At 51.2% G+C, this 21,050-nt stretch overlaps 1 protein-coding gene across 1 annotated transcript in view; it reads left to right on the plus strand.

Moving 5' to 3' along the window:
* The first annotated feature begins 777 nt into the window (after positions 1-777).
* JAM3 (junctional adhesion molecule 3) overlaps positions 778-21,050 on the plus strand; it is a 35,692-nt gene continuing 15,419 nt past the window's right edge. The window contains exon 1 of the mRNA XM_059488192.1: positions 778-835. Coding sequence (XP_059344175.1) covers positions 778-835 — 58 coding nt within the window. The remainder of the gene's footprint in view (positions 836-21,050) is intronic.

A 21,050-nucleotide genomic window follows, 5' to 3' on the forward strand; every position in this document is an offset into this window, starting at 1 on the left:
CATTGCCGATATCACCTCCTCTCCCCATTCATGGGGGTCCCCCTGATGTGACCATCTCCTTTCTCTACCCGCGGGGGTCCCACTGCCAGAACCATCCCCTCTCTCCATTCACCATCTTCCTGTCAGGACCATCCCCTCTCCCCATTCACGGGGGTCCCACTGCCAGAACCATCCCCTCTCCCCATTCACGGGGGTCCCACTGCCAGAACCATCCCCTCTCCCCATTCACGGGGGTTCCCCTGCCAGGACCACCCCCTTTCCCCACCCGCGGCGGTCCCACTGCTGGGATCATCTCCTCTCCCCATTCACGGGGGTCTCACTGCCGGGACCATCCCCTCTCCCCATTCACGGGGGTCCCATTGCTGGTATCATCCTCTCCCCATTCACGGGGGTCCCATTGCCGGTATCACCTCCTCTCCCCATTCACGGGGGTCCCATTGCCGGGACCATCCCCTCTCCCCATTCACGGGGGTCTCACTGCCGGGACCATCCCCTCTCCCCATTCACCGGGGTCCCATTGCCGGGACCATCCCCTCTCTCCATCCACCATCCCCCAGGCGGGCCCATCCCCTCTCCCACACGCGGGCACGGGCGGCGCCCTGCCCGTGGGTGCGGCGCGTTCCCCCTCCCCTCCCGTGCCGAGCCGTGCCGTGCCGAGCCGGGCCCGCCCCCGGCCGGTGCCCCCGCGGAGCCGGGACCGGGCTGGCGGCACCCCCGCCCCCGGGCCGGCGCCGCCCGGGCAGTGCGCAGGCTCGGCTCGGCTCCGCACACCCCATCATGGCGCTGCGGCGGCCGGAGCTGCTCCGGCTCCTGCTCCTGCTCCTGCCCCTGCTCGGTGAGTACCGGCCGGCAGCGCCCGCACCGCCCCGCACCGCCCCGCACCGCCCGCGCTCCGCCAGGCGCTGCCCCCGTCCGCAGCCCGGAGAGGGGAGGGAGGAGGGATGCGGTGCTCCCGTCCGGATCCGAGATACACAGAGGGAGCAGGGATGCGGTGTCCCTGTCCCGGAGCCAGGGAGGGAGGAGGGAGACGCTCCCCCCGTCCGGATCCGAGATTCAGAGAAGGAGGAGGGATGCAGTGTCCCTGTCCCGATCGCGGAGTCAGGGACGGAGGAGGGATGCGCTGCTCCCGTCCCCATCCCGGAGAGAAAGAAGGAGTAGGAATGCGCCGCCCCGGTTGCGATCCCAGGGAGAGGGGGAGATGCGCTGGCCGGTCGGGATCCTGGGGCAGGGAGGGAGGAGGGATGCGCTGACCTCGTCCCCATCCTGGAGTGGGAGGAGGAGGAGGAGGGATGCGCTGCCCCGGTTGTGATCCCAGGGAAAAGGGGAGATGCGCTGTCCCTGTCACCATCCCGGGGACGGGCAGGGATGCGCTTCCCCTGCCCTTTCCCCTTTCCCCTGCCCCTGTTCCTGGCTCCTGCCCCTGCCTGGCCCCGAGGAAGGGAGGGGAGGGATGCGCTGCCCCTGCCCTTGCCCCTTGCCCCTTGCCCCTGCTCCTGCTCCTGCTCCTGCTCCTGCTCCTGCCCCTGTCCCTGTCCCTGCCCCTGCTCCTGCCTGGCCCCGGAGAAGGGAAGGGAGGGGAAGGGAAGGATGCTCCGGCCCGGGCGCGGGGGGATGCGGGGACAGCGTGGGAGCCGCCGGGATGGGGACGGGCCAGCACACGGGTCCAGGGCCAGCCGGCAGCACGGACGCACACAGCACAGGGGGAAACATCCCAAAACCCAGCTCAGCAAGGAGCGGCTCCAGCGCTGAGGGTGCCAGGAATGTGCAGGCTCGGCAGGCAGGCAGGGAGGACACTGGTGCCTATTCAAGACCAGGCACAGGCGCCTATTGTTCGGGGGGCCCCGCGTGAATGTTTGCAGTTTTAATTGCAAAAACATTTGCTAATTCCGCTCAGGAATGAATTTGGGCTCATTTGTTGTCTGGCTATTATTAGCTGGGGGATGAGGAGGGGGACAGCAGCCGGTGGGCTCGTGTTGTCCTCCCCCCTCTGCCCAGATGGCAGGAGGAGAGGATGGGGTGGAGTGGGGTTAGGCTGACAACCAGCCTACAGCTGAGTACCAAAATACACGGGGCTGAGTGTGTACACACTCACCAGTCACTGTTTTGGGTCAACATTCAAGGAAGTGAATGGAAATATTTCCAACAGTTTATCTAAGGACAAAAAACACTCCTCCAGTGACTCCAGAGAGCTCGCAGAGTCGCTTTGGGTCTCAAGTAAAGTGAGATTTGGGCACTATTTACCCAATCAGTCAGCGGAAGGGTGTGAAGATGACTCTGACACTCATCCCCAGCAAGCAGAGGGTTGTCACATGCTCCAGGCTCTGGTGTTCACTTGCTTTGCTGTGGTTTGGAGCAGAAACAGCTTCAGCAGGAGGAATCAGAAGTGCCTGATCCCAGAGCATCACACAGTCTGCCCAGTGCTAGCTCTGGATTCAGCTGCTCCCTTTGATTGGGAAAAACCACAGATTTAACATGACTTTCCCTGGCAGAGGGGCTGCAGGACAGAAAGATTCCCCATTTCCTTCCATGATATGTGAGCAGAGCCCAAGTGTCCTGTTGAATCTGGCCTAAAAGACAGGAGGAATGGAAGCAAACTCCAGATATTTCTGTGTTTCTTCAGACAGACAGTAGTTGCTAAAAGCAGCCAAACCCCACTGGTTTCACACCTCTGCCTGAGAGCATTTACCTGGTGAGTGAGCCCAGTGGTGCCAGGCTTTGCTTTCCATTAAATTCAGAGTGCCTCATCCTGTGTTGATTCCCAGTAGTGTTTGAACTTGGGGTCATAAACCTAAGATTGGGCAGAGTGAGGTTGAGAATAAAAAAGGTTCTTCCACCACGCCTGTCTTGAGGTGCTGGGGGCACCCCACTAAAATAGGGTTATGCTGTCAGCAGCACATAAAATTAGATATGCACTGAAGCCTGCAGGGCTGGTGCTGGATAGTGGGATGGGAGTGTGACTGGAAGGATGCGTTTGTGCCAACTGATTACTTGGGGGAGAGAAAAGAAAAAGGCATGAAAAGAAGGAGACAAAGCTCCCAAGATGCTGAGATCCTGCTCTGGACTCTGAGGTGCTGCTTTGACTCCGAGTGCTGCGAGCTGGGCTTGCCTCTGCTGTGTGCTGCTGCCAGAACAACCCCTGTTCTTGCTCATGGCCTTAAAACATTGCCTTGGAAGGGGAGCCAGTGAAGCATGGAGCGTTCAGAGCATTCCCAGCTCTAGGCACTGAAAGCCTCTAAAGGTTCTGCACATCAGGGAAATGCCATGGCCACGATTAGAGCAGGGGAAGCTCTGCTGATGGAGAGCGGGGCTGACTTCAGTTCCACCTCCAGCTCTCTCTCCTTGCCAGCTTCCCTGTGGAAACAAATATTTGGATTTTAGAGGATTTCACGGGCTGGGCTGAGGGCAGAGCTGTGGAGACCCTCTCAAAACTCTCGAGTATTTCCTGTTGAAAATAGAACATGCTGATAGCTTGTAGTCCTTGATGGGGAGAGATGGGCAAGTCTCAGGCACATTTAAGTTTTAAAGCTCATTATATTCAAATCTCCTTTTGATTTAATTCTGAGGGCTTGGTAATAGGTTGGATTTCGCAAAAGGCTTTTTAAAATCTATGGAGTAGAAGTTCTCATTTCCTTTTTTTTTTTTTTTTTTTTTAATATATGAAGTCCATCTGTCCCAGACACCAACAACTGTTCTGAGTCAGCTGTCAGTGCCAAAAACCACTCGGAGGAAATGTTGTTAGCTCCCTTGCAGTGATGATAAGTTGCTTGTTGGTATTTTCTGCTGGGAAGTATTTGTAGTATCGCTTTCTTTTCAACAGGCAGTAAAAAACCGGGACAAACGGCTTTGAGAGCCCTGCCAAAATCAGATGCTTAATAACATCTTCCAAAAAATTCCTAAGGAGGGCTTGGTGTTCCTTTTTGGGTAAGCAGGGTCTGGCATGGACACCAAAGAGTGGTTGGATGCACATCTCCTTTACAGCTGTTGACAAAGAAAGTGACACCAGCACATTCCCTCTTGCCCTGAATGCTTCTGAGAATTTCTTGGTTGCTGAAACACGAGGAGATCCAAAGAGTAAAATGTGTTTGCTTTAGCCTGTGGACTGAGATGTTGCTCTGCTTTGTGAGCTTGGGTTCTTTCAGTGTTTATTTTCCCTGTACAGCTTGAATGCTGGGTCTCTTGGCCTGCTGCTGTTGTTTTTCAATTATCCGTCCACACACACGGAGGATTTGCACCAGGGACACGCTTGGAGTTGCCAAAAAATCACCTAAACAAGTAAATGAAGCAGAATGAGCTGCTGCATTTAGCTCCACCAACAGGGACAAAAGCTGTGCGTGGCCTCCTGCCAGTTTGCCCCTAACTTTAGCCATCCCCAAAGGGCACAGCAACGATCGGCCCCCACTCCCTCCTGCTTCCCCTGCAGCTTGCTTGGATTATTAGTTAAGTTTCTCTTGCAAATTGGGCTGGCTGCTGGCTCATCCTCTGCCATGAGTGTTTGTGTGTTGAAGCAGAACTGGCCTCCCAGTTGTATATTTAGAGCTAATGCTTCACAGTTGATTGCATCAAGCCCCGATGATCCGGAGAAGGTTCGTGAACTCCTTACGGAGCCAGCCCGAAGTGGTGGGAGGGAGTTAGCAAAGGCAAAGATTTCCACAGGCCAGCAGCATCCCGAGTCCTCAAGAGTCCTTGTCTCAGACAACAAGAGCTTGTGTTGCCAACATGCCCCTCAACAAGACAAAACCACTGCTCAGTGCAAAAAAAAAAAAAAAAAAAAAGCCAGTGGCCTGCTTGAAACTGCGAAAGGAGATGAGTTCCAGATATAAAATTAATTAGGATAATTACATTCTCAATCTGGCTTCTCCATCGATGGGAATTGGAGCTGCAGCGTCTTCTCCTGATTGATAAGGGCTGGTTGCCTTCCCTCAGAGCCCCCAGGGAGTATCATGTTGTTGTGAGACAGCACCAAACCCCAGCTAAGCGCTGAACATCACTCCTGGGAGGTGGAGGAGTCAGGGCGTGTGCACAAACCCCAGTCCTGGCTGAGTCAGGCATGGCCTCAGAACCAGCTAATGGCTTTAATTGCACTAATGAATGTTCTGGACACGGCCTGAAATTCCCCCCAAAGGGCCTGGATTGCTGCTTGGGTGCAGTTCTGGCAAGAGCTGTGCTTGGGGCAGAGGAAATACCTGCTGGGTCACAGCGCTCCAGCTCCCTGCTGGAAACCAGCGGTTTCACTTTTCAGGAGAATAAATAATAATAGCATAAAAACTGGACCTTTTTTTGGCTGGAAAGTTCAGGTCTTTGTTTGCTTGTGACCCTTCAGAGCACCAACAGGAATAACCTAAGGGGAGAGGTGTGGTTTGGAGAGTTTCAATTCTTTTTTTGTGGGGATTTAGCAAAATAAATCTGTGAGGAGCAGGACAGTGAGTTCATGGAGTCCATTCCTTTGGTTTCACCAAAATAAATCTGTGGGGAACAGGACAGTGAGGAGTTCATGGAGTCCATTCCTTGAGTTTCACCAAAATAAATCTGTGGGGAACAGGATAGTAAGGAGTCCATGGAGTCCATTCTGGGCTTTCACCAAAATAAATCTGTGGGGATGAGGACAGTGAGGAGTTCATGGAGTCCATTCCTTGGGGTTCACCAAAATAAATCTGTGAGGAACAGGACAGTGAGGAGTTCATGGAGTCCATGGGTTTCACCAAAATAAATCTGGGGAACAGGACAGTGAGGAGTCCATGGAGTCCATTCTGGGCTTTCACCAAAATAAATCTGTGGGGATGAGGACAGTGAGGAGTTCATGGAGTCCATTCCTTGGGGTTCACCAAAATAAATATGGGGAAGTGGACAGTGAAGAGTTCATGGAGTCCATGGGTTTCACCAAAATAAATCTGGGGAACAGGACAGTGAGGAGTTCATGGAGTCCATTCTGGGCCTTCACCAAAATAAATCTGTAGGGAACAGGACAGTGAGGAGTTCATGAACTCACCTGTAAAATGCTGTCAGATGAGAGTCCAGCCAGCTCTGGGCTGGCATTGGCTAATCAAAGAGAAACTAAGGCACATGCATGTTGTAACCTGACAGCCCACAAGTACTTCAGATAAGCTCAAAAAATTAATGGGAATTGTTCTGTCATGCAAGAATTGCTTGTCAGTATAAATAATCCCAGGTATTGGGCTCTGTGGTGCCCATCATGGGCTGGAGCACAGGGCTTAAGACTCAGTTACAAGGGGAAATGAAGGTTTTTCAGAGCACCAGTGGATGAAATTAAATTGTGTTCAGATAATGCTTAAGGTTTTCTTTCCTTTTTTTTAATTTTTTTTTTAAGTCATAAATCCCAGGGATTTCAGAGTTAAAGCCAGAACATGCTGGAACCTACTCCCTTCAGCGTACCTGATTATTACAACACAAATGTGAGATCTGCAGGTTTTTTGAACCCTCTTAATTTGTTTGGGCACAGCTGGCTCGTTTGAAGACACTGAGCTTTAAAACTCTATCTTTGGCGTGAGGCTGAAAGGCAGCAGTGGACAATGTTCAGCAGTATTTCAAGATTTTTAATCACGCTATTAAAAATATATTTCGGTGGCCTAGGTAAGATTTTCTGCTGAGCTGGAGAAATCCACTGAAATCTAAGGGGATTTTGTTCCTATTACTAGGCTGGGTTTCTAATGCCCGTGACCTCCTCTGAAAATCCCTTGCCTTAATAAACTTTGGGCAATTTCTTATATAAGTGGCCAGTATTTGACAGAGAGGACGTAAATCAGGACATTTTAAGGCTCTGTTTTGAAGGGTGGGAGTAAAATACTCCTAAAAATTTCAGGTCTGTTGACAGCACCTGACTTCCCTGCTCTGTCCCATTGAGACATCTAATTAAGTTGCCATTTTTGACACTCTTGCCCAGTAAATCTCAAGATGTGCAGCCATGAAGGAGCTGAAGGAGCCCATGAAAATCCCACGTATCCAAAGGACGCCAGGAGTTGTGTTTCATTAATGACGTGGAATAAGGCTGGCAAGCAAGGTCATGGAGGAGAGCTCTTTTTTACCTTTTAACAGAGCTGTGCACAGCAGTCCTGCTTTTTATTCCCAGTGGAAAGGTTCCTGCCACTTTTCATCCCTCCAGGGTGGCTGCGTGCTCTCTCAGACCTGGAGTGGAGGTGGCTGCACAGCAGAGAACTTAATGATTTTGTCTCTAAATGGACAAGATCTTTCAGCCCCAAAAACCACCCGTGGAGACAGCATTTATTGTTTTGCCAGGATGTTATCCTTGGAAAACAGAGGTTTGATGGATGTTGCTGCTGCTACCTTGCCTTACAGAACAGCTTCTGTTCATTTGCTGGGGGGCTGACAAAAAAAAAAAAAAAAAAAAAAAAAGAGAGAAAGAAATAGCAAAAACTCACTGGAATCTCCTCAAAAGATGAATTCATGGTGCTCTGAGGCTGCCATAAAGATGAGGAGTGTTTGGGATGATAACTGGCTGCGTGATTGTGGTGCTGGAAGGAGCCCCTGTGTCCACAGCAGCTTTTCCCACGTACCCCAGGGCCCATTAAGGAATTGCTGCCTGCTAATGGACTTCCTCCTGAGGCTCTGGCTGCTGACACTCTCCTGAATGATTTCCTGCAGCTCACACGGCAGGGAAGGTGTTGCAAAGTCCTGCAGCTCTTGCTGCTTCTGTAAAAAAAAGCTTTTATCCCCTCACAGGGAACTTATCAACAGCTATTTTTAATACGCACTTAAATCTTTGCTTTAATCTTTTTCTTCCGTATTGATCTCCAGCAAAAAGCTTGCAGATAAATATTTCTTCATGCCCACCATGGTGTTTGGAGCTGGTTATTTTTAGAGCCTGGAAAACATCCGCTCTGTGCTAGGGAGGTCCTGGGCATCTTGGAAAGGGAAGTCCCAGCTCTGTGCTCTGGAGCTCTGCTCCAGCCCAGCCTGTGGAGCCCTTGGAAGAAGCTGTTGAGGTGTTTGGGTCCCAGCAGAGTGGAAGGAGTGAGGCACCCCTGTCTCCGGGGTCTCTGTGGTCAGGGTAACCCCAAGGTGTGTCAGAGAGTTTCTTTTCCCAGCTTGGCAACTGAAGAAGGAGTCAGGATTCTTCAGGTCTGGTTTTCAAGGTTGTTTAGGCTCTATAATAATATTTTTTTTCTTATTTTGTCTTATCTTATTTTTTTCTTATTTTCTCTTATCTATAACATTTTTTCTCTGACCTGTTGAGATCAGTTCAGCAGGTCAGTCCCTGGCATACTGCCCACCCTCAGGGTGGTGTTATCTTTTTATACTAAAAACTATGTGTACTTTAGTTACGATAATTTTCCCATATCTATCACCTTGTTAGACAGTTTGTCTCTACTCTAAACCAATCCAAAAGTGCCACCATCACCCAGAAGATGGAGGCCAAGAAGAAGGAGAAAGAAGGACAAGGCACGCCCAAATTCCTCCATCTTGGGACCCTGAGCCCCCATTCTAAAAACCGCTAAAATTCTACTTTTCACCCTGTGACAAACTAACTATCATTCTACTTCAACTTTCATGGCTTGTAAATCCTCATATAAGGTTGGTAATTTTTTTCCCATGGGTCAAAATCAAAGGCACAGGGGGCTTGGGCTCTGTGCCAGGGTCTGTGAGCCCCCTGGCAGGGTCTCAAGCCAGAGGGATGTCCTGGGTTCCGACACCCCTGGCATGTCCTGGGATGTTCTGGGTTCCAACACCCCTGTCAGTGTCTGTTGGGATGGAGACACGAGCCATGGGACAAGTTGGCTTCACCCGCCATGGATCTCCTTGCTGATCCAGAGGCTCCCACACAGCACAGGAGGTTCTGCTTTCCCTCCTCTTTGTTGTGAGCTGCTCTGCTGAGGTTGCAGGTGGTGGATGTGCATGGGGCTGTTCTGATTTCCCAGCGAGGAGATGCCTTATCTCCTTCAGAGCTGATGGAGATGCCTTTGAACTGGCAGAGTGCCCTGTAATCGCCCACTGAGCCTCGTGGGCTCTCCTCAAGCAGAGCTGGCTGTTTGAGTTGGTAAACATCTTCTGGAGTTGGTGTTTTCCCTTCATTCTGGCCAGGTTTCAGCATCCCATAAATCTCAGAGCTCTGCCTGCTGGAGAGTGTCGGAACTCAGTGCATCCCTCTGGGTGTCCAGAATTGCTGGGACCCCACTGGGGGGCTCAGAGACCCTGGCACGCAGCCCAGAGCACCTGGGGATTTGATTTTGACCCCTGGAGCAAGTTACCAGCTTTGTATGAGGACCTGAAAGTCACACAGGTTTGAATGGTGTAATAACAAAATTATCACAGGGTGGAAATGTAGATTTTAGGATTTTTGGTATGGGGGTTATGGGGACAAGATGGAGGAATCTGGGCATGTCCAGCCTTTCTTCTTCTTCTTCTTGTTCTCCATTTTCTGCAGTGATGTTGGCACTTTGGGATTGGTCTAGAGTAGAAGTGCACTAACATAGGTGATGGGTATTGGGAATTAAGTGTAAATATGTTATAGGTAGTTTGTAGTATAAAAGGACACACAGAGTGCCTGTGGCTGCCCTGCTGAGCAGATCTCGGCTGGGCAGAAAGAAAATTTTATAGATAAGAATTAATAAACAACCTCAAGACCGAAAAGTGAAGAGTCCAGACTCGTTCTTCAGCTGCATGGGTTGAAGCAGAGACACCCTGCACATCTCGGGGCAGCAATGAACAACCAAAACACAAGAGAGAGGAGCTTACACCAGGTACCAGCCCCTCTGTGCTGCCATCAGAAATGCTCTGGTAGGCCTGCCCAGCACTCAGCTGTCCTGTCCCACACAGCAGGGAGAGAGGAGCCCTTTGAAGTCCGTGCTGGGGCTGGCAGCAGCTCCAAGGCACCCCAGCACCCCCTGTCCCACTGCCAACTGCTCCTCCCAGCCAACAGCTGAGCTGCCACAGGGCTGTCATCCTGCAGGGCTGGGGCTTTGCCAGGGACAGAGCAGTGTCACTGACATATTTTATGAAAAATCCCTTTTCTCCTGGGAAGCTTCAGCTTCTCCATGTTTTGCTCCTCTGGAATGTGATTTGGAGAATTTTTTACCCAGCATGTGAATTGGTTTTAATTAATGGCCAATCACAGCCAGCTGTGTCAGACTCTCTGAGTCTGTCACGAGTTTTTATTACCATTCTTGTCTGGCCTTCTGATATCTCCTTCCTCTTCCTTTAGTATAGTTTTAGTATATAATTTTACCAGAATATGATATAATGTAATATAATGTAATATAATGTAATATAATGTAATATAATGTAATATAATACAATATAATATAATATAATATAATATAATATAATATAATATAATATAATATAATATAATATAATATAATATAATATAATATAATATAATATAATATAATATAATATAATATAATATAATATATAACAGAACATAACAATAAATCAGCCTTCGAGAACTTGGAGTCAGTTCTCATCTCCTGCCTCATCCTGGGGACTCTCACAACACCCCAACAATTAATAACCACAATTATTGTCCCTGAGTGAGTGACATCCCAACAGAGGGGACTGCAGATTCCAGTTTATCCCTGAATATGTGAGGATTTGGGGGCTTTGGGGGCTCTTTGCCCACGTCCCAAGGCGTGCCCATCGCTCACCAGCATCCCGCTGCTGCTCCACAATGGGGATTGTTCTCCCTGCCTGGGCAGGCTCCTGCTGTTCTGCTGCAGGCTCCTTGATCCTCCTCTCTCTGCAAATATTTGGAACAGATCCTTTTTGGCTGTTTTGACAGTTTGACTCAGCTATTAAATGACAAAAGCAAGCTGGAGCCAGGTTCGCTGTGGTTACAAGCAGCTCTACAAAGGGGGGAGCTGAGGGTCAAATTCAGACACGGGGCTGTGTGGGAGAGGTCCTGGCCTTGTGGCTTGGTCCTGGAGCAGGGCTGGATGCAGCCTGCAAGGGCATCCCTAACCTTTGCTGGCCATGACACTGCACAGTCCCGAGGAGAGCCTGGTTTTGGAGTGACAAACATGCCACAATTCTGGCTGCTTCCATATTTCCCAAGAGCTTTTCAATTCCTGGCTCATCCTCGGTCACTTCTGAGGCACACATGTGGTGAGTCTCACATCTGTCACTCAGCCCCACGTCCTGGACATGAGGCAAAGACTCCCTTGGCTATCAAGGCTTCTCTTTCCTCCCTCCTGAATTTCCTCATGGTATCATGAGGAATTGTCACTCAGCTCCATGTCCTGGACATGAGGCAAAGACTCCCTTGACTATCAAAGCTTCTCTCTTTCTTCCCAAGTTTCCTCATGATATTGAGAAGCAGTAGCTCCTTCAAAGACATGCAAGGAAGCCCATTTGCAGAATTTACAGCTGCTTCCCCAGGCTTGAGTGTCCTGCTCTTTAAGAGCAAGCTTTTAAACATGTTCTTAAGTGGGAAGATAAGTGGTGTTGGATCCTTTCATCTTCTGGCTCAGGGCAGGCTGGAGATAACTGATAAGGGGATGACAGCAAGGAAGATGCATAGGCACCTTTGGATTTAATTCCTACTTTGCAAGGCAGTTTTAAAGCACATCTTGGGTGGGAACAGAGGCTGGTAAAATAAAGCTGGGCCTTCCCTTCTCAGCATATGTCTTTCTGAGGCAGATTCTCTATGTGTGCCAGCAGACTGAGCTGGGTTCTCCATTTCTGAACCCTCCTTCTGCTGCTGACATTCGAGGCACTTGGCTCAGGCTGTCTCTAGACACTGTTTCGGCTGGTGATTTCATTTGCACATTTTTTAATTTTTTTTTGCAGCAGTCCTTTGCACATTTGGGCTGTGCTTTAAACAGCGCTGCACGTGATGGGCTGAGCTGCATTCCTGTGCCAGGGGCTGGGACAGCACCCCCAGAACAATGTGGGGGCACTTCTGAGCTGCATTCCTGTGCCAGGGGCACCCCCAGCCCACTGTGGGGACAGACCCCTCCTGAACAGAGCCTGCATTCAGCTCCAGAATTCCTGCCTTAGCCCCCGTCTGCTGGCTGGAACAGGTGGCAAGCACATGCCTGTGGGGGTCTGTGCTGGGGGTGGTCTTCAGGGTCAGCTGTGTCACAGAATCACAGAATAATGAGGTTGGAAGAGACTTCTGAGATCATTGAGTCCAACCTGTGCCCTAACACTTCAACTATAGCACCCAGTGCCATGTGCAGTCTTTTTTTAAACACATCCAGAGATGGTGATTCTACCACCTCCCTGGGAAGAGCATTTATTATTCTTTCAGTGAAAATTTTCTTCCTAATATCCAACCTATCCCTTCCCTGCCATAGCTTTAGACTGTGTCCTCTGGTTCTGTCAGAGACCAACCCCACCTGTCTGCAGCCTCCCTTCAGGAGCATGCAGCCCACATTCCTGCTACACCCCCCTGCCTCACCTTCTGGCCCAGCTGGCCCTGGGCCACCCAGAGGTTCTGGCCACGTCCACGTGCTGCTTGTGCAGAACAAACCACTTGAAAGTGGGGTGTCTATGGGCTGAGCCTGCCCCAGCCTGCTGCCTGCTCTTCTGAGGGAATGGGGCAAAAGCAGCTGGGGCAGAATGTGTCAGATGCTCCCCAGCACCTCAGGGCACACACTGTGTGTCCCATGTCCTGTCCTCAAATGTCAGAAACGTTAAAAATGATAAAATATTTGTGTGTATGATAAAGTGCTAAGACTGTTACTAGATATGGTAATGCTAAATGGAACATAGATGTGAGACCCAAACAGTTAAACTCATTGGATAGCAGTTTCTCAGAATGAACAGTCTGTTATTTCTATCTTCAACTCCTTACTGCTACTGCACAGAATGAATATGACCATAGAATAATAGAATTGTTGGGGTTGGAAGGGACCTTAAATTCACCTAATTTCACCCCCCATGTCACTGGCAGGGACACCTTCCACTAGACCCATTCAAGCTGGCCTTGAACACTTCCAGGAATGGGTCACCCACAATGTGTCCCAGTGTCTCACAACCCTCCTGACAAGGAATTTCTTCCCCATATCCAAAGGAAACATATACTCTGCAGGTTTTAAAGCCATCCACACTTTTCCTGTCACTCCATGCCCTTGTGTAGCTCATCTGCCTCCTTCTGGTAGGTTGTCTTCAGATACTGGAGGGCTGCTCCAACAATTTGCTCAGAGTCTGCTCTTGTGTGCAGCTCCAGAGGTGCTCCACAGCACATGGCACAGGTTCTGCCATGCCAGGCCTAGAACAGAGGTGAAAGTGGAGCTGTTTGAGCCAGGGAGTTCCTTGGCAGGGCTTTGGCACAGTTTGCAGGTGAGTACAATACAGACGAGGCAGTGCCTCGTGCCCTGGGAAGCCCAGATCCAGGTGCTGCTGTTGATTTTCCTGTTGTGTTATCTGTATGCCAAGTCTCTTCAGATGATTCCACCAACCTTCCCACAGCAAGCCCCGTGTCCCTTCCCCTCAGGCTCTCTCTGGGGAGCTGCTGCAGCTGGGCAGGGCTGGCTCTGCCACCCTGGACCTGCATGGCAGCCCCAAGAGTGAGCAGCAACCTCTGGGATCAGCCCCCAGTGCCTCTGCACCTCGCTGTTACTCAGCACTTTTCCCTGACAGGGAATTAAGTAGGATTTCTAGGTCATTGTGGGGCTGTCAGGAGGAATCGTCTCCTGCAGACCTCATTATCAAGGCTCTTTCTGCAATGCCAGACTTCAGAACAATTGCAGCCTGCTTCCCTAAACATTGACTAATGAGACAGAGCTGTTAGCAGCAGTTTGCTAAATAAAGGCTGTTTCTGCCTGAGACGGAATAAAGCCAGACTTTAAGGGATTTTCTTAGCTGATTAAAATAATGAGGTGGATGCTGCTCTCGTGGTGGCTGCGTGGGGTCAGTGCTCGATGCCAGCACCAGGTGCTTCCCCGCAGCAGGGACTTGAACTTGTGCTCAAGAAACCTGAAATTCTCAAGAACTGAGAATTGAATTCTGAATTGCTCAAGAAACCTGAAATTCTCTCCTTGGTTTCAGGGTATCCCGAGCCTCTCCCTGAGCTGGGTGCCTTTGTCCTGAGCTGGGTGCTGACCTCCCTCTCCTTGGGTGTCACAGGGAGATATTCTGTGATCCCCAGCTTGCAGCCAAGCTTGCCCAGCATTCACACACATGGAAAGGCAGCTGAGCAGAAGGGACAAGTGTGACAAGTGTGACAAGTGTGTGGCAGCTTTGGAGAGGAGCTGGGGGGTTGCAGCCTGCCCAGAGGAGACAGGTGAGATCTCAGCTTGTGTCTGGGCACTGAGCAGAAGGGATGCAGCCCCAGCTGGGTAGGGTAAAGCCAGGTGGCTTCTGTTGATGTGCCTGTAATGAGATTTTTCATCCTCCCTCTCTTGCTGTTGTCAGAAGGGCCTGGATTAAAGATAAACTCTGGAGCTTGATGAGTCCTTGCCTCTGGCTGGAGCAGGCACAGCAGGGCTGGGGAGAATTCCCTGGCCAGTTTTGTTTGAAGAGGTGCTTTGATGTGGCAGTGGCAGTCCGTGGAAGGTAAATGGTGTCTAGACAGGTTTTTCTCACTCTCTGTTGTTATCTCTGAAGCAGCAGGAATGGTGCCAAGCAGGCTGAATGGCTCCAGAGGCAGAGCTGGTTCCAGAAAGATGGAAGATGGTTTTTCAGGAGAATCCAGGACAGTTCTCACCAGACCCTGGCTGAACCTCTTGCAAGTGGAACCTGAATCAGATAGATGCTCCTAAGAGTGAGCAAGAGAGGTGCAGGAGGTGGCCAGTGTGTCTCCAGTGAGCTGGCAGGGCAGAGAGGTCCAGGAGAGCTCTGTGACCGGTGCTGTGGCTGGCAGGTTGGGGATGCAGGGTGATGCAGTCCATTTTAGCAGCAGCACAGTGCTGAGAGAAGGCTCCTTGGCCTGGCTAGCTGCCCTGTGCTGCCCCAGCCCTCCCCTGCCTGGCCAATGCCACCGAGGCACTGATGTGAGACCAGCTGCAGCCCCAGCGTGCGACTCCTCTGCAAACAGAGGTGGTCACCTCCTCCTCCAGCTCCAGTGACAATTGCTGTGACCTGAGCCAGGCCTCCTCACTCGTGCAGAAGGGCTCTGACCTTTGGGACCATTGGTAGCATCTCCTGCAGCCAGTGCAGAGTGCAATCTCTGGAGGTTGCACTTCAGTCAGTTTTAAGCTACAAGGCTTGAGAGGAAACAGTGATTGACGTATTAAACTTTATACCTTACAGAAGGTCAGACTTAGTCCACAGGCCTTCAGCTGTGATGTGGGAGCAAGTTTAGTTTCCAATTCACTGCTAGTTGCCAAAACAAAAGATACCCATAATGTTTCCATCACAACCCTTACTGAAATTCAGGCTTTGATGCAATTGAACTCTGAAGAAATTTCACCCTGCTTGTACTGTGGCTTACTTCACTATTAAAGGTAACTTTATTTTCTTATTGATGATTCCTGTTACTGCTCCCAGCCCATGGTCCTTGATACACCACTGCAGTATCTAAACATGGTTAGTTTTGCCTCCTGCCTGTAAGAGAGGGGAGCCCCTTTCACCCCACAGCTTGGGAAATGGAGGCACAAACCAGCTGCATTCAAAGTCAGTTGGGCATGCCCCATCCCTGGATGCCCCGTCCCTGGAATTGCTCAAGGCCAGGTGGGATGGGGGTCTTTGAACAGCCTAGTCTGGTGAAAGGTGTCCCTGACCGTGGCAGGAGACTTGGAACTAGAGAATGCGTAAGGTCTGGGTGCCCAGTGACCATTGCAGTGGTGGTCTGGGGCTGAGGCTGGGATCAGGACAGACCTGTGGCTGGCTGGCAGGAGCTGCTCTCAGCACTATCTCTGATATGCCATCTCCCCAGGCTGCTGGGGAGGGGAAGTGGAGGCTGGATTCAAATGCCTATTGTCTGTCCTTCAGCTGGGAGCAGAGCCAGCAGAGAGAGAGAGGTGCTGGCAGCATCTGATGCCGGGGCAGATGCGAGGGGAAGCACACTCATCCGTGAAACGCTGGCACTGCGATTTCACAGGAGCATCAAAGGTTAAGTGCCGTGTGCTGGAATGTGTACATGAAGGTCAGGAGAGAAATCCAGAGCTCCTGGGATTCCTGCAGGGCTGGGGGAAGCTTTTGCAGGCAGTTCTTGCCACAGGGACAGGCCCTGTGCAGCATCTGTGTGCTCTGTGGGCTCCTGTTGTTCCAGCGTGGCCATGAGGAGGGCAGAGCCACTGTGCCAGGCTTGGTGTCACCTGGGGAGCCTCAGAGCAGCGCAGGTGAGCTCAGCCTGGCTCCCCTGCCCTGCAGCTGCCAGGTTCTGTGAGCTGAGCATTCCCCAGCCCTGCCTGTCCTCTCAGGCTCAAGCACAGGTTTTGAGCAGAGCTGGAAACTTGGCACCGAGGCAGGAGCAGCCAAGAGCCCAGCTTGCTGCTCTGTGTCAGGGCTGGCTGCTGTGCTGCTGTGGGGAGTGCAAATGTGTTCCCAATCTGTTTGCTTCGCTGACACGGCTCCAAGACACACAGGGAGCAGACACACTGACCAAGAAGGGGCCATTGTTACAGGGACCTTCCTGACTTCATCCCCAGCATCCACAGAGCTCAATCCTCCCAGCTCCCCCAGCCTGAGCTGCCCATTAGCACACACACAAGGCAGGGGTTTGCTCCTGCTTTACTCAGTTTGTCCATCCGTGTGCCCTGATCTGGCCCTTTGATTTCCGTGCTGATCTCTGGCAGGCAGGTATTAATTCAAGCTGCAGATAAAAGCAGTTCCCAGCGTTGCCTGCCTGAGAAGCAGCCCAGACATCCAGTGACACATTGCTAATTGCCGCCAGGCAGACAGATAGCAGTGCTGGAGGCTGAGCAGCCAGGGACTGATGGGCTGATGGACAGCTTGGGGTGTTGGCCAAGGAAGAATGGAGGCCCCAAGAAAAGCAGAGAAGAGGAAGGGAGTTACCTCATTTGTTTTTAGCAGGGTTGTCCTCTGAGAGGTATTTCCTTAAGCTTCATACAGTCCGAATTTAGTTGCAACTTTTATGAACAATAAAAGCTTCCACGCTTTCCCTCGGAGGAACTGGAGTGAATCCAAATAGATTTCAGCCCTGAGAAGCAGATCCTGTTATTAATGTCAGCCTAATCATTTCTTCCTATCTCCTTCCCACCTTTCTTGCCATTCATGCTGCTAAAGCCTCCAGGCAAGTTACCAAGTCCAGTCAACCCCTTTTAGCTGTTTCTACCTTTGGAGCCTCCCTTGGCTTTTTGAGAGCATTTAAAATACCTGCCCCAGGCTGGGGTGGGCACTGTCCCATGCCCCAGGAGGGAGCTGGCAGTGTGACACTGAAGCCCAGAGGTGGCAGGGCAGTGGCACAGAGCTGAGCTGAGCCAGGGGCCAGCACGTGCTGCTGTGCCCGTGTCTCCCTGGGAAAAGGGCCCCAGACCAGAGCTCCACTGGGAGCACTCGGCTGAGAAAATTCTCTGCTAAAAATAGCAGCAGATGATGTTTGAGGAGGAAAACAAGGCAGGGTCTGGGAGAAGTTGGTTCCCAGATATGTGGCTAATTCAACTCCCCCAGGACAAGTAATCTTTTAACCCCTCGGTGCCAAGGCCTTGCTCAGGAATCCAGGCTGGGCCGAGCCAGGATGGGTTTTGTCCTCTTTGCTCTGACACAGCACTACTCCCTTCCCTCTCCGCCTGCTCATTTATGCTGGCATCTTCCTAATAGCTCTGTGTGTCACGCTTTTCATCTTTATCTGTCTGTGGCTTCACTTGGGCTCCCTTTAATTCCCCGGTGCGCTTCCTAAGAAAATAATCTCCCCTGAAGCCTGCGGTGCTTCTCCCTGCGCAGGTTGGCAGCCTGTGCTTGCTCAGGCTGTTGTTAACAAGGCAAATCTTTTCAGATCTGCTCCTGTGATCCAGGGCTGCCCCTAAAATCACATCTCTGGGCTTGCCGAGTGCCTTTCCCCCCTCGTGGGGCTGCGTCCTTTGTTCTGACGGATTCTCTGCAAAGCTTCAAAGCTGCCTGGCGGAGGCCGGCCCCAGCTCTGCCGCCTGGAATGACGGCACAGGGATCTCTGTGAGCTCTTGGTGTGCTCACAGGCAGCTGGGGATGTTCCCTGGGTGCCTGCAGCAGGCTCCTGCAGCGTTTATTTGTGCGTGTTTCGTGCTGCGTTAGCGAGACAATCGCAGTTTGTACCCGGGGCTGGAATTATACTCATGCGGGGAAAGGAAAAAAAAGGCAGAAATTACACTGTAAAATTGGAGGAAATGTTCTTAAAATGAGAGCTGCTTTCAGTCTTGTCATAAATGATTTCTCTGTGTGCTTGCTCACGCCCTCTCCTGTTCCCTTCCCCAGCCTACTCCCGGCTCTTGGCTCGGATGGCTGCTGCTCTCTCCCCAACTCCCATTTTCCACAGAAGATGACATGGTTGGTCTTCAATAAGCAGAACCTCGGATCTGTGTTTTGCTGGTCAAGCTCTAGGCTGGAGGAGAAGGGAGGATCAGGAGATTAGAGTCACAGACAGAGGAATAGAGGATTATAGGCTAAACCCCTGCAAGTCTCTGTATTGATGGCTGGGACACAGCCAGACACTAAGGAGCACTGCAAAGCCCGGTGCTGATAGCATATCCGCTTATATCCTGTCTTTGCATTGCAGGCAGCTCCTGAGATGTGTGTCCTCATCAAAAGGCAGGGTCAGGCAGGTAGCAAGCATCCCAGCTCCCAGGGAAGTCAGATACCTGCTGAGATCAAGTCTGTGCCTCGGCTGGCGCTCAGCCTGGAAAACGTCACCGTGGCTTCTGAGATCCTCAGCAATCCTTGAGTCAAATTCCCACACGAGCCGAAAATAAAGGAACTTGCCCCTTTTCCCGTTGCAGTTCATTCCCTCTCCCTGACACCGGCCATAGATCCCTGTCACATCTCAGTGACCTCACTCTGCCCTGGATTTCAGCCCTCAGCATCTGTCAGGAGAGTTCTGCTGGGAGGAAGGGAGAGGACAGCAGGAACACCATTGCCCCTGGCTTTTGTGGTACTTATCTGCTGGTTGCCTCCCACTTTGCACTAATTTGGTACCAGCATCTGCCACTTTGGGGAGGAAGGGGACTTGCTGAAGTGAGAAATAACGTAGGATGTGCCTGCATGGCAGCTCCTAGGGCTGGCTGAGGAAACAATGGAAGGCAAGTGGGAATAGGCAGGAAGGGTTGGTTTCAAATCTGCCCTCTGCAAAAGTTCCCACTGCTCTCCAGTGCTCACCATCCATGTTCCTGGGATTTGCTGCTGCAAGGCATTCTCATCTGGTAAACAGGTCACAGAGAGGCACATCCACTGCTGCCTGAGATAGCGTGTGCCTTTGCTCTTCCTGGGATTTCCATTCCTTGTTTTTTTCCTCCAGTGAACTGGAACTGTACATCCTTACTGAGCGCAGGGCACGCTGAATGTGGAGGGACTGAGGCTCAGCAGAGGAATGTACAGCACTTGGGTGGATGGAAATGATGAGGGGAAACTGCACAGGAGACCCTCAGCTTCCTCAGGGTGCCAGGGGCCTGGCCAGCTGCATCCCTGGGGTTTTCATGCCCTAAACAGAGATGGGGATGAGCTGCCCTCCTGGGATCCCTTCATCCCCATGTTGGCTATGGGCCAGCCCAATTTGAAGGTGTAATTAGGCTGCCCATTTGTTAATGAAAATGGCAAGACCAACACTGAGCACATCCTGGCTGGTTCAGTGCATTTCTGGTCGAGTGATCAGGGATTTCTCCTCGGTTGTTTTGCCAAAACCTTGGTGCAGCTGTAAGGAGAAGCTCTCCTGCCTCAGAACCACACAGCAAGGCCACCTGCCCCTGTTTTTCCCTCCTGGAGACTCAGCCTAACACTGGAAGCCCAAAGCATCTCTGAGGGGTTGGCCCCAGAGGCCACCAGCAAGGCAAAGAAATGGTCTGGGCAGGACTTAATCCCCTGGCAGAAGCTCCATGCCCTATTCCCTGTTGCTCACGCAAGGGAAACAGGACTTTCAGTTCAGCCTCAGGTTTGTTGGAAAGGGAGAAGCAATTCAGGAATGCAGGGAATGGTGGTAACAGCTTTTCCGTTCGTATTTCCTTCTATTCCTTCTCCGCTACTCTTCATCCCTGATTTTGAGGGGCAAATTCCAACTCTTTCCATCCCCTCTCTGAGCTGAAGTTGGCCTGAAGTATATTCCAGAAAGAGATGCAATCTGACATGCTGGAAGCTCCCGAGCCCTTGCTGCTCCCATCCTAATCTCTTTAAGTATTGGGTATTAGTCATGCACACAAATATTGCACGTACAGGCAGTCCTCTCCAGGGGAGGAGCCAGAGCCCAGGGGATGAGCTTGGGAAAACAGGAGAGCTAGGCCCAGATTAAGATGTTGGGCAAGGTTTATACAGCCCCATCTGCAGGGGATTAAATGGAGTGTAAATGTGCATCTCCTCCTTGCTGGCAGCAGAGTGAGGGTCCCTTTGTGGGGCTGGTGCCTGTTGGGACAGAGGAAACGTCATTTCAATAAAATAGGGTCATTTCTGTGGAGGTGCTGATCTGCAGGACCTTAACACATCATCTCTGCCCACGCTGCAATGCCACAGCAAGCAAAGGTTGTGAAACCCTGAGCTGCAGGAGCCCTGATCAGATGGTGCTTTGAGACAGCCTGTCTGCAGCTGCAGCCCAGAGTGATGAAACCAGGCTGGGGGAAACCATCAGAGAGCTCTGTGTGGTCTTACCAGGCAATACCTCTGCTTCCCTGCCTGCCTGGGAAACAGGAGGAGTTTTGGCTGCAGAAAAAGCTGCTTTGCAGAGAGGCTTTTGACCTAGGAGGGTTCCAAATCTCCTTGGGAGCAACCTGTTCCACTCCTCAGGGTGGGTGTGCTTTGCTGTCTGCTTAGGAGGTGGAACAGCAAATCCTCCTGTCCAAAAGGAAAAAGAAAAAAAAAAAAAAAAAGAAACTAAAACAAAGAAGAAAAGAAGGAGGAGGAAAGAAAAAACTAGAAAAGAAAAAGGAAAGTAAGAGAAAAGCCTGTGTACATGGCCTGGGTGCTAATGAGCCCTCTCTGCAGCAAATGCAGTCAGGTCTTTAAGGTCCCAGTTTAAGTCAGGAGATTTAAATCAGGAGCTTTAAACAGGTTAAGAT

This window comes from Ammospiza nelsoni, chromosome 24 (genome assembly GCF_027579445.1).
Source record: "Ammospiza nelsoni isolate bAmmNel1 chromosome 24, bAmmNel1.pri, whole genome shotgun sequence".
Classification (NCBI taxonomy): domain Eukaryota; kingdom Metazoa; phylum Chordata; class Aves; order Passeriformes; family Passerellidae; genus Ammospiza; species Ammospiza nelsoni.